This window comes from Aspergillus brunneoviolaceus (assembly GCF_003184695.1).
Source record: "Aspergillus brunneoviolaceus CBS 621.78 unplaced genomic scaffold BO95scaffold_9, whole genome shotgun sequence".
Lineage (NCBI taxonomy): Eukaryota > Fungi > Ascomycota > Eurotiomycetes > Eurotiales > Aspergillaceae > Aspergillus > Aspergillus brunneoviolaceus.
The window spans coordinates 106,627-120,177 of NW_020290739.1; the positions used below are offsets into that span (position 1 = coordinate 106,627).

At 52.4% G+C, this 13,551-nt stretch overlaps 4 protein-coding genes across 4 annotated transcripts; 1 reads left to right on the forward strand and 3 right to left on the reverse strand.

The window, feature by feature from the left end:
• Nucleotides 1–1,897: 1,897 nt before the first annotated feature.
• Nucleotides 1,898–3,939, forward strand: BO95DRAFT_284277 (uncharacterized protein). The gene is made up of 2 exons (XM_025581674.1): nucleotides 1,898–2,148; nucleotides 2,215–3,939. Exons 1-2 carry the CDS (start codon nucleotides 2,038–2,040, stop codon nucleotides 3,733–3,735), a joined length of 1,632 nt encoding a protein of 543 aa, XP_025445943.1. The 5' UTR covers nucleotides 1,898–2,037; the 3' UTR covers nucleotides 3,736–3,939.
• A 1,234-nt stretch (nucleotides 3,940–5,173) lies between these two features.
• On the reverse strand, nucleotides 5,174–8,107 carry BO95DRAFT_284313 (putative cholinesterase). The gene has a single exon (XM_025581675.1). It carries the CDS (start codon nucleotides 7,608–7,610, stop codon nucleotides 5,361–5,363), a length of 2,250 nt encoding a protein of 749 aa, XP_025445944.1. The 5' UTR covers nucleotides 7,611–8,107; the 3' UTR covers nucleotides 5,174–5,360.
• An 863-nt stretch (nucleotides 8,108–8,970) lies between these two features.
• On the reverse strand, nucleotides 8,971–10,868 carry BO95DRAFT_511500 (carotenoid oxygenase family protein; the record flags this gene model as incomplete). Its single annotated transcript, XM_025591441.1, has 3 exons — nucleotides 8,971–10,092; nucleotides 10,152–10,788; nucleotides 10,852–10,868. The coding sequence occupies 3 exons, from the start codon at nucleotides 10,866–10,868 to the stop codon at nucleotides 8,971–8,973; spliced, it is 1,776 nt and encodes a 591-aa protein (XP_025445945.1).
• Nucleotides 10,869–11,745: 877 nt separating this feature from the next.
• On the reverse strand, nucleotides 11,746–13,449 carry BO95DRAFT_381734 (phosphatidylserine decarboxylase family protein). Its single transcript, XM_025583375.1, has 2 exons — nucleotides 13,231–13,449; nucleotides 11,746–13,168 (listed from the first exon to the last, which is right to left on the reverse strand). The coding sequence occupies exons 1-2, from the start codon at nucleotides 13,281–13,283 to the stop codon at nucleotides 11,869–11,871; spliced, it is 1,353 nt and encodes a 450-aa protein (XP_025445946.1). The 5' UTR covers nucleotides 13,284–13,449; the 3' UTR covers nucleotides 11,746–11,868.
• Between the last annotated feature and the right edge of the window lie 102 nt (nucleotides 13,450–13,551).

The following is a 13,551-nucleotide window of genomic DNA, read 5'->3' on the forward strand; positions in this document are numbered from 1 at the left end:
GAACGTACCTGGTCACTGGCCCTTGGAAAGAGCTTCGAGCTGCTGGTCTACGCGAGCTCTGCAATCAAACACAACAGAAAAGAAGCAATAATCAAAGAATAGGAAAAGGAGAGGTGTTGTTCGGTCAAGTTGAGGCTCGTAGTTACAATGGGAGACAAACAGATGGGTCGTGTAGGAGTAGAATAGAGATCTGGGTATGAGAGGGATCGGAGCGAGACCAGGCGACTACATTGTTGTTTACTTAGGGGAGGGCATCCAAACAATGGGCCCCGTTACTCGGAATCCTATGGTTCCAGGCGGGAATGGCAAGAGGAATGCAATGAGCGTCCATTGCAGTGCTACCTCCTCCCAATTATTGTTTGGAGATTTCATTCTGACAATCGTCATGACCAATCAGGGAGTAGGAATGGGTCATAATACATGCAGGTATTTCCGGGCGGGGGGGGGGAAGAATGCCAGTGAGCAACTCTTCTGCACAACCTAAGAATAGAGTGATTAGCTATGTGAGTACACAATAGTTAGATACTACACATACATAGTAAAGTTACCTAGTAGGTAGCATGTATCTACTTACTTACTGTACAGTATTCTGTACAGTTATTATTTTTATTATTATTATTATCGTTATTGATTGACCCTTCTTGACCGAGTCAGCCCACTGATCTTCTGATCCAAGGGTCTCCGAGTGCCACAGGGGGCAAACTATGCATCTTGTTCGGGCGGATCATTTGCAGCCACTAACCTAGACGGAAGAACACGCGGTGATCTCGATGCCATCAAAGAGCATCCGTATGTACTCATACGTACAGTAGTTAGTCACCCTAGTAGTTAGCTAGCTATTAGCGAGTTAACTGACTGACTGACTGACCCCTGGCCCTGGTTCAGGCATGTGATGTAATTTATGCGCCTGTGAAATACCTGCGTCCTCCGTACCACCCCTAAAGTCTCGTGCATCTTGGTGGTCAGCTATAGTGAAGTGGGTATTACTCAAATTATTCCTGATGAACTCGTAGAATGATGGCAAGTTGACTTGATTGTGGAGGTAGGGGGAAAATGTATGCCTTAGGTGTCTATAGGAATAGAGGCCCCATGGTTGAGCAGCCGATCCCCGAATCATCAACCACTCACTCCTCGTCAGTACTTCCCCACTTCTTCTCTCCCATAAACTCTCCAGGCTCTCTCCCTCTCTCCTCTTTCTCATCCACCAAGCATGAAGAAGCACTCGAGGCAAAGTTTACGCAGAAAAAGACAAGACAAAAGCAAAAAAATGATTGATGACGCATGGTGATACAGCCGTGGAATGTCCGTCATTGTACGGAGTACTCCCCTCCCTATTCCCCCCCTTTCGCTGCTTGTCTGGTCGGTCACCTGCGGGGGGAATCATTCACCCACTCATCAAGTTTAGTAGTCTACTCAGGAGTAGTCCCTTCAACCAGGTGCGGTGGTAGGTATACTACTGTACGGTACGTACTCGGAGAATCTCGACTCGCTGGCTTGTGCTAGTTCTCCCCAACTGGGCTTCATGCAGCATCATGGATCTGGTTTGCATCGGCTCTCGTCCAGCGTCAAATCCCTCCGTTCTCCACCCTCATTCGATTCGTTCCGCGTTCTTTACAGATGAGGCGGATTGAGTTGTCGACTTCACACTCTTACAGTGCCAACAAACAACAGCATTGAACCATTTTCTCTCTTTTGGGCTCCCCCGCAGTGGAGCATCAGCGAATGGGTGCCTGACCGCCCGGGCGTTGCCTGTCATTTTGAATTGACTGACCGCGCACTAAACCGGATTCAATGCGCCAGGCGGATCGCAAGGTGCTGCTGGCCGGCCTGCAGCATCACTCATTCACTCCTTCACGCACTCACTCACCTTGTCGCTCAGTCTGCTGAACTTCCCTCTTCAGCCTTGCCCCTCCCGCTTGCTTTCCCCTCCGCATTCTTCTACCTCATCGGTCCCATCGATGCTCCGCTCATTGTTTCACTGCTGCTGCTGCTGCTGCCAGATGTCCTTCCCGTGCGCCCAATCCCAGTAGCTAGGCCATGTGTTCCGCCCATGATCCGGGCGCGAGTTTCTGGGGATTGTTGATCAACTCGGACAAGAGTCCAGCCCCGCTCCTTGAACAGCTCTGTTTGGAAATCGCTCATAAAATTGTAAGTCGGAGCTTGAGACACTGTATGCGACCGGAAAATCAAAGCTGAATCTTGGCTTCTCAATAGTCGTCATTCGACGATTACGCAACGGCTGATCTCACGCCCGAACGCCTGGCCTCTTTCTACCGCAAGGTTGGCGGAAATTACGATGTGCTCTTTCTCCAAACTAAGCCTTCTGCTCTGTCCTTTATCTACCAGCGTCTCGGCTGCTTCCACAGTATTCAACCCACAAACGATGCATACAAACCCCCCGCAATCCCCGCTCTACAACCCAACGGCTTCGTACGATGGCAAACAATCCAATTGCTCCTAGACCCGGACGAACATTGCCGATACCTCCAGAATGCGGTCGAGCTTTGGGATCTTGAAAACCCTAGCGGCGGCACATTTCCGAAGACGATTCCCCGCGAAGCCTTCCCCGAATCGCCAGACCCAGAAATGGTGGAGTGGCACGAGACAGTCAGCCGACGGTTTGAGATGGACTATGTGAAGAAGAACATTCTCCGTGCATCGCCTCCGAGTTTTGGTACCTACCACTCTCAATTCAGTAATCACCATAAGGACGAGGCTCCGTCCCCCAAGGAGAAAAGAACGTTTCCCAGTCGCCGCAAGACAACTGCGCAGCGTGCCCATGTCGCTCCGGAAGAACCAGCACCTTCGAGCCGTCATCAAAGGCGCCGCAGCGGGGAGGTTCCCACCTCATCCACGCGTCGAGTACAATCCACTTATTTCAGTCCACCGCCACCTCCCCCAGAATTCGCGTCGCCCTCACCTCGGGCGCCCTCGCCACCAATGTGGGCTAAGTCGTCTCCGAAGGCCCGAGGACGAGAACGCGGGCCCACCTTCTCACGCCCAGTCAGCCCAACTACTGTGCCGGGTCACAACCCCTCAGATGCCTCGTCAGAGGATTCAATAGCTGCAGCACAAGAAGCGGCCAACCGTTATAACAACCGTCATCTGCGTCCCTCGCATTCACACAGCTCCCATGCCCGTCGGCATTCACATGAAGCGTATGCACGGAAACCCCCGCGTGATCTCTCTCCTGAAGCGCAGCGACGGACCTATACCCACCGCGACACGTTGAACTCTCACTCAGGGCGACCATATGACTCCGATGGGGGTCGCAGAACCCGCCCGGCACGTGTATACGCCGAAGAGCCAATCATGCATCCCCGGACCCCGGGCCCTGTCTTCTACGAGACTGCCTTCAACGACCCTCCCGTCATGCCGATCAACCAAGAACTACCTCGATATTCCCATCATTCTCATGCACATCCACCACCACCACCTCGTTATATGAACATGAACGGTACTCACCCGTACGTCGGACGTGCCCACCCTGACAGTGACATGCGCGTCCCTGTCGACGAGACTCGTCGAAGTTACCGAGCGTCCAATGCAAATTCAGGATACCCTAACCCCGGTGTCTCCGACCACACTGCGCGTTATTCTGGGAGAGATGATGGAGGCGCATACCGATCACCGAGATGGGCCAACCCTGTTTCACCGCCCACGAGGGGCATTCCAGTGGGTATGCCAGACATGGACTACCCTGTTCGATCGAGACGGTCTATGTATGATCGATGAAAGGTTGTTCGGGACTTGGACACTATCTCCCACTTCGCGAGGGCTGTTGTTTCTCTGACTGTATAGTTCTGAGAAGTAGCCTTGATCCTCGCCACAATCAACCACGGTTATATTCGGAATCTACTAACATTACCCCCTCTCCTCCAGTCCAACCTTTATCTTGCACGATGAGCATTGTCGGGCATAGCAATATCGATATTGACATTCGCATTGGCGTATGGCAAAGAGTCATAAAGGTTCATTTTCGGTTCTGGGTAATAGAGCATTTGGGCTTGTCTGCTTTTCTTCACGTGGGCGCTTGGTAATCTTTTGATATTACATATCCCCTCGTTTCCTCTCTCTTCCCGCGTTGAGCTGGAGAGACCCACCACTTCTATGATGTCACGACGTTACGACAGTATAAGCTTATGAAATCTGCAAGAGTAGAAAGGGCCCCGGGCGCTGTTAGGTTTGTTATACTCTATCAATCTGTTATGTATATTAGCAGAGTAGAAAACAGTAGTACATTTTGTTGTACGTGGAATATGGTTATGACGATGTGCGGTGCTTTCTGTCCCCGAGGAATGTCAAGAATATTTAATAATAAATAATGTGTAGTGGCTCCGGCAGACGGGAGGTATCTGAGGATTGTCGATGCCTACCCACCGGCAAAGGCCTGTAAGGGCGATTAGACCCCGCGTCGCATCTAAGAGCTGCCAGGCTATGAGTAAACAAACTTGTAGGGTATAGGCCTAGCTGCGTATCCTGACTGGTTAGGCGTCAAAAGTAGTAGCTCTAAACCAGCAAGATCTCCACCTAGTATGTAGTAGTAGTAAGGTAGCCCTTGTACGAGGTCCGGATCTTAATTCCCGGGTTGGAGATAGGCCAGAGACACCGACTAGTAAACTGTGGCATTAATCCCTAACAAGGTAACTAGCCCGATCTTATCATGGTAAAAGACCATAGATAATTCTGTTTGTTTGTAAAGTATAAGGTAGGACTCTAGATTCTCGGGAGGTAAGGGCTTATTTACTCATAAGGTTGCGGTAAAAGGGTAGGTAGCTGGTATATCGAGAGATTTTCAGAAGAGATCAGTACTATAAAATCTGGGTAATTGTGTAGAGAGTTTCATCAAGTATAGGTGCAGTTTTAGGCTTGATATTTAGATACTAGAAGACAGGCCCGGATTAGCTCTGTCGATAGACATGGCAGTTGTATAGTTGTGTATAGCCTTTGTTATAATCAAGTAAGATGAGGAAGGACGGAGCACCGGACCTGCGGCCGAATTGCTGTTCGGTAGGGTAGTTTGCTGTGCGAATGAACAAATTGATCTATTGATCGATCGCACTGGTAAAGTGAGGATTGTATCTCCTGCTGCATTAGAAACTCGTCGCTATTTCCCTAGAATTTGCTAGTCTATTCGCTGTGACCAGGGTAGTGTACTGTGGATGGGCTATACATCGTCATTCATCGGCACATTAAGTAAACTAACACTGACTAGACTAAGCCAAATAAACATCAAATCATCTTATCTACATCTATCATCGGCATTAACAACCCCACTCAAACATCCATCGCTGCTCAACTCTCCGTATGATCTACCATGAGGCCAATATATATGCAGTAAGCTCCAAACAAAATCAAAGCTAAATGGTCAACTCCGCCTTCTGGAAGGTGAACCCCTGCTGTTCGAAAACCCTACACTTGGCCGTCCGCCCCGGGTTCACCGTGACGCTCGGGACCACGCCTAGCGACGCGACGACCCGATCCTCGTTGCCGCGGTACTCGGGCATGCGGTAGCCGCGGGCCCCGAAGATCTCATACGAGTAGCGGTAGGCGGGGCCGCGGAGCTGCAGGGCCTCGACATCGGGGTTCGGGTTGCGGGTGCGGAAGAACGAGGCGAAGATGTCGTTCAGGAGCTGCGAGTGCTGGATGTCCGTGGGGCCGTAGTAGGGGGCGACGTTTTGGGTCTTGCTGTTCAGCGTGCCCCAGACTAGGAGGACGTCCGAGGAGTGGCAGGTAGCGTTCTTGTCTTGGTTTGGGGAACAGATGGCGGGCGTGCCGACGGTGGTTTGGATGTGGCCTTGTGGGATGGAGAATTGGTAGAGGTGCGGGAATTGTTTTTTGGGGAGGGTGGTGTTGGCGGTGGTGGCGTTGGTGGTTGTGTTGGCGGTGGCCAGGTTCAACAGGTAGGATTGCGGGCAGGTCCATTCGCTGTGGGTAAGGGCATCGGCGGCGACATTACGGACGCTGTCGGTGGCGTTGGGGTTCGTGGGGAAGGCATCGGAGGCGATCAGGGCTTTCGCCAGCGACGAAGGGTAGGCGAGACTGAAGATCTCCGTCAGGGCCACTTCGGAAGATCCCATGCTCTGGGTGACTTCGGCGTCGACGTAGAGGGCCGCCTCGTCGGCCACGGTGGTGAAAATGACGGGGACACGGTTGGGGAGGCGGTCCTCGGCGAGAAGGGTGTGGAATTGATCGTCGATGACGCCGCTGCCGGTGTCGTCGACGATTGGGAGGATGGGCTCGATGGATGCGAGGAGGTCGCTGGAGTGTAGCCAGCCGGTGGCAAGGGCTTTAGCGCTCGCGGCTGTGGCGGCCTCAAACTCCGTGCTATTGTCAAGGTACCTGCTCGCTGGAACAGATCGGAGGCAAGAGAGTAGAGCGCTCTCAGATGTGGTCCCATTGCAGCCTACGGCACTGGAGATGAGAGGGGTAACGATGTCGGTGTAGACTCCGCGCGTGAACCAAGGCAGATCAACAGGGGCGGATTGGACGATGGCGCCGCTGAAAAGGCCCTGGGCTGCGGACGAAGAAAGCAAGGCAATCGCACTCTGGCCACCGGCAGACTGGCCAAAGATAGTGACTTGGTCAGGATCTCCACCGAATGCCTTGATGTGCTGCTTGACCCATTTCAGGGCCAAGATCTGATCCCGGATTCCATAGTTGCCGGTCGTTGAGTTGCCGATAGTGAGCCAGCCTAGGGCGCCGACGCGGTAGTTGAGCGTGACAACGACAATGTCGTTGCGGCTGGCGAAGTTGCCTCCGTCGTAGTCCACCATCGCTGAGGTCCCCTCGGTGAACGCACCTCCATAGAGGTAGACTGCAACAGGCTTGCGCTGAGAGTGCTTAGTTGTCTTCGCAGGGAGGATAGGGGTGTAGACGTTCAGGTAGAGACAGTCCTCGGATATGCCGCCATTATCCAAGGTGCCAAAGCCTGACACGGATTGGATGCAGGAGTTGGCCATCTTCGTTGCATCGATATTACGGGGCCCGGAGTATGGGCGCGGTGGTGCAAAGCGCAGATCTTCCACTGGAGCATCAGCGAAAGGGATACCCAAAAAGCGAAACGACCGTCCGTCACGGTAGCCAGTCATGCGATACCCATCGGATTCAATGGAGACTTTAGATGAGTTCACAGCTGTTCTATCCTGGTCCGTCGTAGGGGGAACACTGGATGTGCAAAGAGCGGGCAACTTAGAGCCACAGGACACCGATACAAGCTTCTTATGCTCGAGGGAGAAGGCGCGGCAATCGTCGTGAGTAACCTGAGAAACCCATAATCTTTCATCGGACTGGACGTCCTGCACATGAACGAGATAGTCAAGCTGGTATGCTAGCTCTGTGCCATTGACCTGTGAGATCTCCTGCGCTTGGTAAAGTCTTTCTCCAATCGATTGGCACCGGGCTTCTGCTTCGAATCTCGAGAGACGATCATGGACAAGAACTGCGGCTGTACCGTTATTCTGAGGGCCTAAGTCGTTATACTTCAAGGCCTGGAGAGTGCCCAAAGCGTCAATGTTGGGAACATGACTCTTGCCAGTCGTTAGTGGAGCTGGCACTGCAAGAGCTTGACGACCCAGTAGCAGGGTTCCCGCAAGAATTTGAAGTTGCATCTTGAGGATATCCGGATACAACCACTGAATGTAGACCTGCAAGGAAAATCCAGGGCGCCAGCTATCTTTTTATAGTGCTAGACCGCAGGGTTTGGCCAGGACATTGGGCTCTTGCATGTTTTTCTCTCATTTTCTCGGAGCAATCGGAACGGCAATAGCAGACAACAGTGGGTTCAGAGTTGAAGCGAAGCTGGACTGCAGCATAGACACTAGGTGAGAGAGACCTAGAAGCGAAATCCGGGGTACCTTGGATTGAGAAGTCACACAATGCGGATTGGCCGGATCTACCCAGCAGCAGGATGTGGCGGAACCGGCTAACGCAGACCGTAGACGTTGGCGTTGTCATGGAATATTCTTTTGCTAGGCCAATGGTTCTATCTAGCCGAGGGGAACAACCTGAATGGTTCTTTCGGCAAAGTAAACTGGGGAGCGGATCCTTGGCGAGCGGAGTCCCCTCCGAGGGACTGGCGACATCCGGCAACCGACAAGCAAGTGCATGTACTTGTGTAGACCACCGAGCAACTGTTGGGATTGTGGGGATTAGTATACCTCAACACCGAGCACCCTAACGGCTAGATCACCTTGGCTCGAAGGCTCATGGCGCCACATCTCAAGGTTCTCCAGATTCGGATTAGATCGAGACAGGAAGCCCGGCACTATGCCTGGAATGCTATTTGGGATCTTGGGTGTGATAACCGATTGGTGACGGTATTGATGTCGGTCATTCAGCTCTTCATACCCTGGGATCGATCATAATTCTCTCTTGTCGCGGAGCTGATTGAGGAGATGCTAATCGCTGTTGCTCGCGCGAGCAACGTCTCGATTGAGCGTGCAGAGTGTATGCAGCAGTTTTCAGAGCGGTCCTCTCTGAAGTTGGCTTTTTTAGCCATCTAGGAAGAAAAGTGCAGCTGTAGCTGGAACTTTGGAGGGGCCAATTACCGTGTCAAGAGAAGTGTAACTCAAGGCATGACTATTGCGGCCCGCAAGCAGGCCAAATAACGTCGGGGCTGAGCCGTGGTACTGCATCACCAAATCTCAGTCGATTACAGAAGGGGGTGGATTATCCGAGGGAAGGAAGCAGAAAGTCTAAGCCATGCATGGTAGATAGGTACCAGTGATGAACGTCTCGTGCTATGGCTTGGCTGGGCAAAGCGCAGTTGGAAAGAGGCAATTCGAACTTGGAACCTTGAACTTGGAAGGAGGTTGAGCCTTAACCGAATTGTGCCATGTACCTGACCTTCAAACAAACAAACAAACAAACATAACAATTGCAACAAATGTCTCCGCGAGTACACAGCCCACAAGTATGAATATGGATAGCATATGCTAAGAGTCCAAAATGCTTTCAGATCACTGCAACTCACTTACGGAAACGCTCCACCTCTCGCTGACCCAAAATCTGCTCCTCAGGAAACCAGTTACCATGCATCCCATACGGTACACGCTGCGGCAAGAGTACACGAGCCACAACTTCTTTCATATCCAAGGCATCAATAATCCACAGCTCGCTCTGAGAAGTCTCGGGTGCTACGCCGTTTTCATCGAGCTGCGATTCATCGTACACGTAGGTGACGAGCCACCCATCGTCCTCGGACTGACCGTCTTTGCGAGCAACAAACGAGCACTCTTGCGCATACCATCCATCAGGCAAAGCAAAGACTCTGATGGGATCATTTGGATCATCAGAGGTGAGAACCTCGGCGACAGATCTTTTGTCCACACAACCATCCACCTGCGACGGAGGATCGGCGAGGCCTCGCGCAAGCAGAGCCGCCACATCAATTTTCACTAGGCATTCAACCTTGAAGTTGCTGATACAAGCTTCCGCAAAGTCTCCACTGCGCATCGAATTCCCATAAACGAAGCGAGTCGGTGCCATCTGGAGGTGATGCGGCACGTGTGGAAACTCAAAAGGAATCGCAGATAATGCCCACTGATGAGTTATCTGCTTTGGACTCCCCTTGTTTGGAGGAAACTGATAATAGTATAGGCGGCATTCTGGGTTTGCTGGAATGGTTATGTTTGGAGCTTCCAAGCCGCCCATATGGTAAAGCGGAGCGGCACTGTTCATCCGGCACAAAAGCAGATGAACCCGCGTTCCATTGAAGGTCTCTTCATCCCAGGTGTTGACAGTGTGCATGATCATGCAGGGTGCTGTGGTGTACCATTCTACCTTTTCGGGCTCGTACCGTGGGAACACCCCAAAGCGTGTCTGGCCACGCCAGTTGTACTCGACTACTGGCCGGTTACGACGAAGATTGAACGGATCCAACGACACGGGCATATCCATCATGACGGTGTGTTTGCGCGATACGCCAAAGTCATGCATGATCTTGCCTCCCTGGAATCCTGGTACTGGCTTGCTGAGACATAGTGTCTGGTTGAAGGAGCTCTTGGCTGGTATGATCGAGTAAGTGACAAACGGGGCTAGGAAAGTCGCATGGAAGAGGAACATCTCTTGTGTCTGAGGGTCAACGTGGGGCTAACAGGGCGAGTCAAGTGAGCATATTTCTGATCCCATTATAAGAAATGGCTACCTACATGAGCCGTTGTCATCTCTTTGAAGAACCCTTCCACTCCTGGTCCGCCAAAGTATGGACGAGGTTTCTCATCCGTAGGCTCTCCTTCCGCTCTACTACCAGTGAACCAACCGACAGTCTTTAGCGACGGCAGAAAAACACGCATAGGAGGGCCCGTCTCGTTTGTCGCCAATACTCGACCATCATGATGCACAACACTCGTGTTGGCTGTGCTGGTCCGCCGGATGGGCCGAGCGATGAGACCCCAGAGCGAGGCAACGATTAGAGTCATTGCTCGTACAACCTCCATTAGCACGCGGAACACCGACGATCTTGGACTGATCAGAGTAGCCACGCTAGGGGTGACATGATGGAGCCGGGGATGTCGTGCAACAGCGTCATGTACATCAGTGCGGACGTATTGATTGACAAAGGTAGGGCGGACACCGGGGGCCTGCGCGATGCGCTCGAAGAACACGCCGGTGAGCATTCCATCACCATCGAACCAATGGAAGCCTCGGCTGGTATCAACCTGGAGGGGGTTGCTTCCGTTGCGCACATACTGTCCTCCGAGAAACTCCTCGGGAATTGCGCCTTCAGACGGACAGGGACGGAGATTCAGGGTAGTGTGAATAGGGGCATAGTTCCCGGCATGGTAACTTCAATCTTGTCAGCTCATTATGCATCAATGCTTCGAAGAGCAGGGTGAGACGCGAACGTACGGATGTCTTTTTGCCATTGTGTCTGTGGGAGCGACATTGTATGCTTCAACTGAAAGACGGTGAAGAGGGCCATGATATACCCCTCCAACATATTCTGACCAGCCGGATCATCCGAGTCCTGCTCACGACCACGATCGAGCAAGTCATAGTGGCAATACGAGAGGTATGAGGACTTGGCACACAAGGCTCATTTCAGCCCCGCAGGATACCTGGAGAATTGGGTCAAAATCTTGTTTCATACAAGATTTTATAGCATGACAGCTCTGCAATTCGACGGGAAACAACGCCGATCGGCTGAACTCAATCGAGCCAAGCCACTCTCCCATGTGAATTGATAGGCAGCGTGGGATACTGGCGTCGTTTCTTGATTCGTAACTTTCATGATCGGATATCTTCTTGGAAAGTCGAACTTCCCCGTTTGAAGGTATAGTACACGGTGTGGATGAGCCTAGGAAGAAGTGTTTAGTAGAACCACGAGAAGATGGATCAAGAACACTCGCCATCAACAATTTATTTGTGGTGTCTCTCTCTGTGATCAAGGACCGAAGACATGCCCATTGCTGTCGTCACCTGTGCCTCGGGAGAACCTTGTGTTCTCCTGCGTTAGAAGATTTCAACGTCTGGAACTAGGTATCAGAAGCTCGCGATGTCGTTGTACGTGGGGGAAAAAGTGTGAGCAAGAACTAATAGTACAGAGAATGACACTACAGGTCGATTAGTTGGGAATGCCTCTCACTGTTTGGGCAAAAGCATCTGACGTCAAGACCACAAGCCAGGCTATTTCCATATTTGGCTGTTTTAAAGTGTGCCACATGACTTGAGGCATCTGCCTTGTTTACATTTACACTATTGATAGCTTGAGCCTACCTGCTCTCATACCATATAAACCACAGAGTCTGAAATATGTACTTGAATTCCTCATATGTATCGTAAAGCATCGCTCATTGACATCCACAAGTATGTACAAGTCTTGCTAATTAGAGGCCCCGTGCATACTATTTTCAGAAGCGGGGAAGATTAAGCAACGTAAGCGACCTGACTTCTGACAGGCACATTCTGATCCGTATCAGTCGAGGGGAAGCCCTGAACATTGACGCCCTTCCGGAAAAGGAGGCAATGCGTTGAGCCACCGAAGTGGAACATGCCGAGTTCGTCACCCTTGTTGACGTGCTGGCCCTCCTTAACAGTGATGTCACAGGTCGAGACCTCGCACATGCCCACACCCAGGAAGGCCATAAGGCCGATATCCGGGTTGTCGCACTCGATGAACATGATGGCGCGGGTGGCAGTGGCTGTCAAGAAGCCCTGCGAAGTGACCTCACCGCAGGCATCAATCCCGTGCTTGTGCTTCTCGGTGGGATTCGGGTCGCCAATGCCCTCGAACAAGGGCTCAGAGTAGTATGTGCCGTCCACGACGTAGGCCTTGACGATCTTGCCGGAGACGGGGCTGTGCCAGCGGTGGTAGCTCAGTGCGCTAAGGAAGGCCTGGTAGACGGTGCCACCGTTGAACTGCTCCGCCAGGGGGTCGAAGGCAAGCATGTCGTTGATCGAGTAAGGCTGGTGCTTGATCCAGAAGGTGTCGCGGGCTTTCACATTGTACGCGACCTTATAAGGCTTGGACTCGCAGGCATTGGCGATAATCTTGTCGTCATCAGGACCAGCAACCGGGCGAATCCCCTCCCGGAAAAGGCGCGTGAAGAAATCGTCCCAGGATTTGTAGCCGTGGTGAGGAGCGGAGGGGTCGCAAATGAACATCTCTTCAAATGTGTGGTCGGTCTTGCCGCCCAGGTTAGCCACCTCGACCAAATCGGACTTCCCCGTCTCGCCGAACCAGCCGTTCGCGGAGTCATCGAGGACGGATGCAGACTCGGGGGATCTGAGGAAGTCACCCCAGGCGTTGAGGACTTTCTTCAGCATTCGGTTGACGTCGGGGTCGAGGAAGGCGGCGAAACCGGAGGGGGTGCCCATAGGCCAGTCTAGGACAGCATTGATGGGCAGTCCGACAAGACCCACGCGGTGAGAGAAGTCGTTCCATGAGGGGGCGGTGGTGACGAGATGGTTGAGAACTTCCAGCATGTGCTTGTAATCGCGTAGCTGTGGGCAGCCGGTCGGGTCCGTCGCGTAGGTCCGGTTGCGCGGGATTTCGCCGAACATGGCGGCCATGAGTAAGTAGACCCTCGTGTTGGACTCGATAAGTTCTTGGAATTCTTTTAGGACTGGGTGAAGCTCGTCAGGCTTGTTGCGGTCGACGTGGGCGATAACGCCCCCGACCCATTCGTGATGCTCGTCCAGGGTGGAGGGCATCCATTTTCCGACACTAAGACATAGGGGCTTAGAAGGTGGACTGGAGCATTTGTGGTCATGAAGATATGGGCTTACCGGTGTAGTCGGGGAGTGTGGTGCTTCTTCTGGTGGGTTTGATGGGGAGACATGATGGGCGGCTGGCTGGTCTTGGCGGAATGTATGAGGAATCTGGGGAAGAAGCTTGGCTAATGCTGGGCAGGAACGAGCTCGGTTTATACCACAGTCTGCCGTAGACAATGGCCTGACGTGAGGTGAACTTGCATCATGATGATGCTGTAAAGACAGGGGATGGGCACAAGAAGTGGATCATGTTTGCGACGCAGCAGTAGGCACTGGGCTGAATCTAAAATGGTGGAGAGAACGAGTGATGTCATGGAAGTCATCTTCCGATGATCG

Bases quoted from the DNA above. Each gene is read 5' to 3' on its own strand.
- BO95DRAFT_284277 (XM_025581674.1), top strand. From the start codon at position 2,038: ATGTGTTCCGCCCATGATCCGGGCGCGAGTTTCTGGGGATTGTTGATC. The intron at 2,149-2,214 runs GTAAGTCGGAGC...GCTTCTCAATAG, and splicing joins TGGAAATCGCTCATAAAATT to TCGTCATTCGACGATTACGC.
- BO95DRAFT_284313 (XM_025581675.1), bottom strand. From the start codon at position 7,610: ATGCAACTTCAAATTCTTGCGGGAACCCTGCTACTGGGTCGTCAAGCT.
- BO95DRAFT_381734 (XM_025583375.1), bottom strand. From the start codon at position 13,283: ATGTCTCCCCATCAAACCCACCAGAAGAAGCACCACACTCCCCGACTA. The intron at 13,169-13,230 runs GTAAGCCCATAT...CCTATGTCTTAG, and splicing joins CACACTCCCCGACTACACCG to TGTCGGAAAATGGATGCCCT.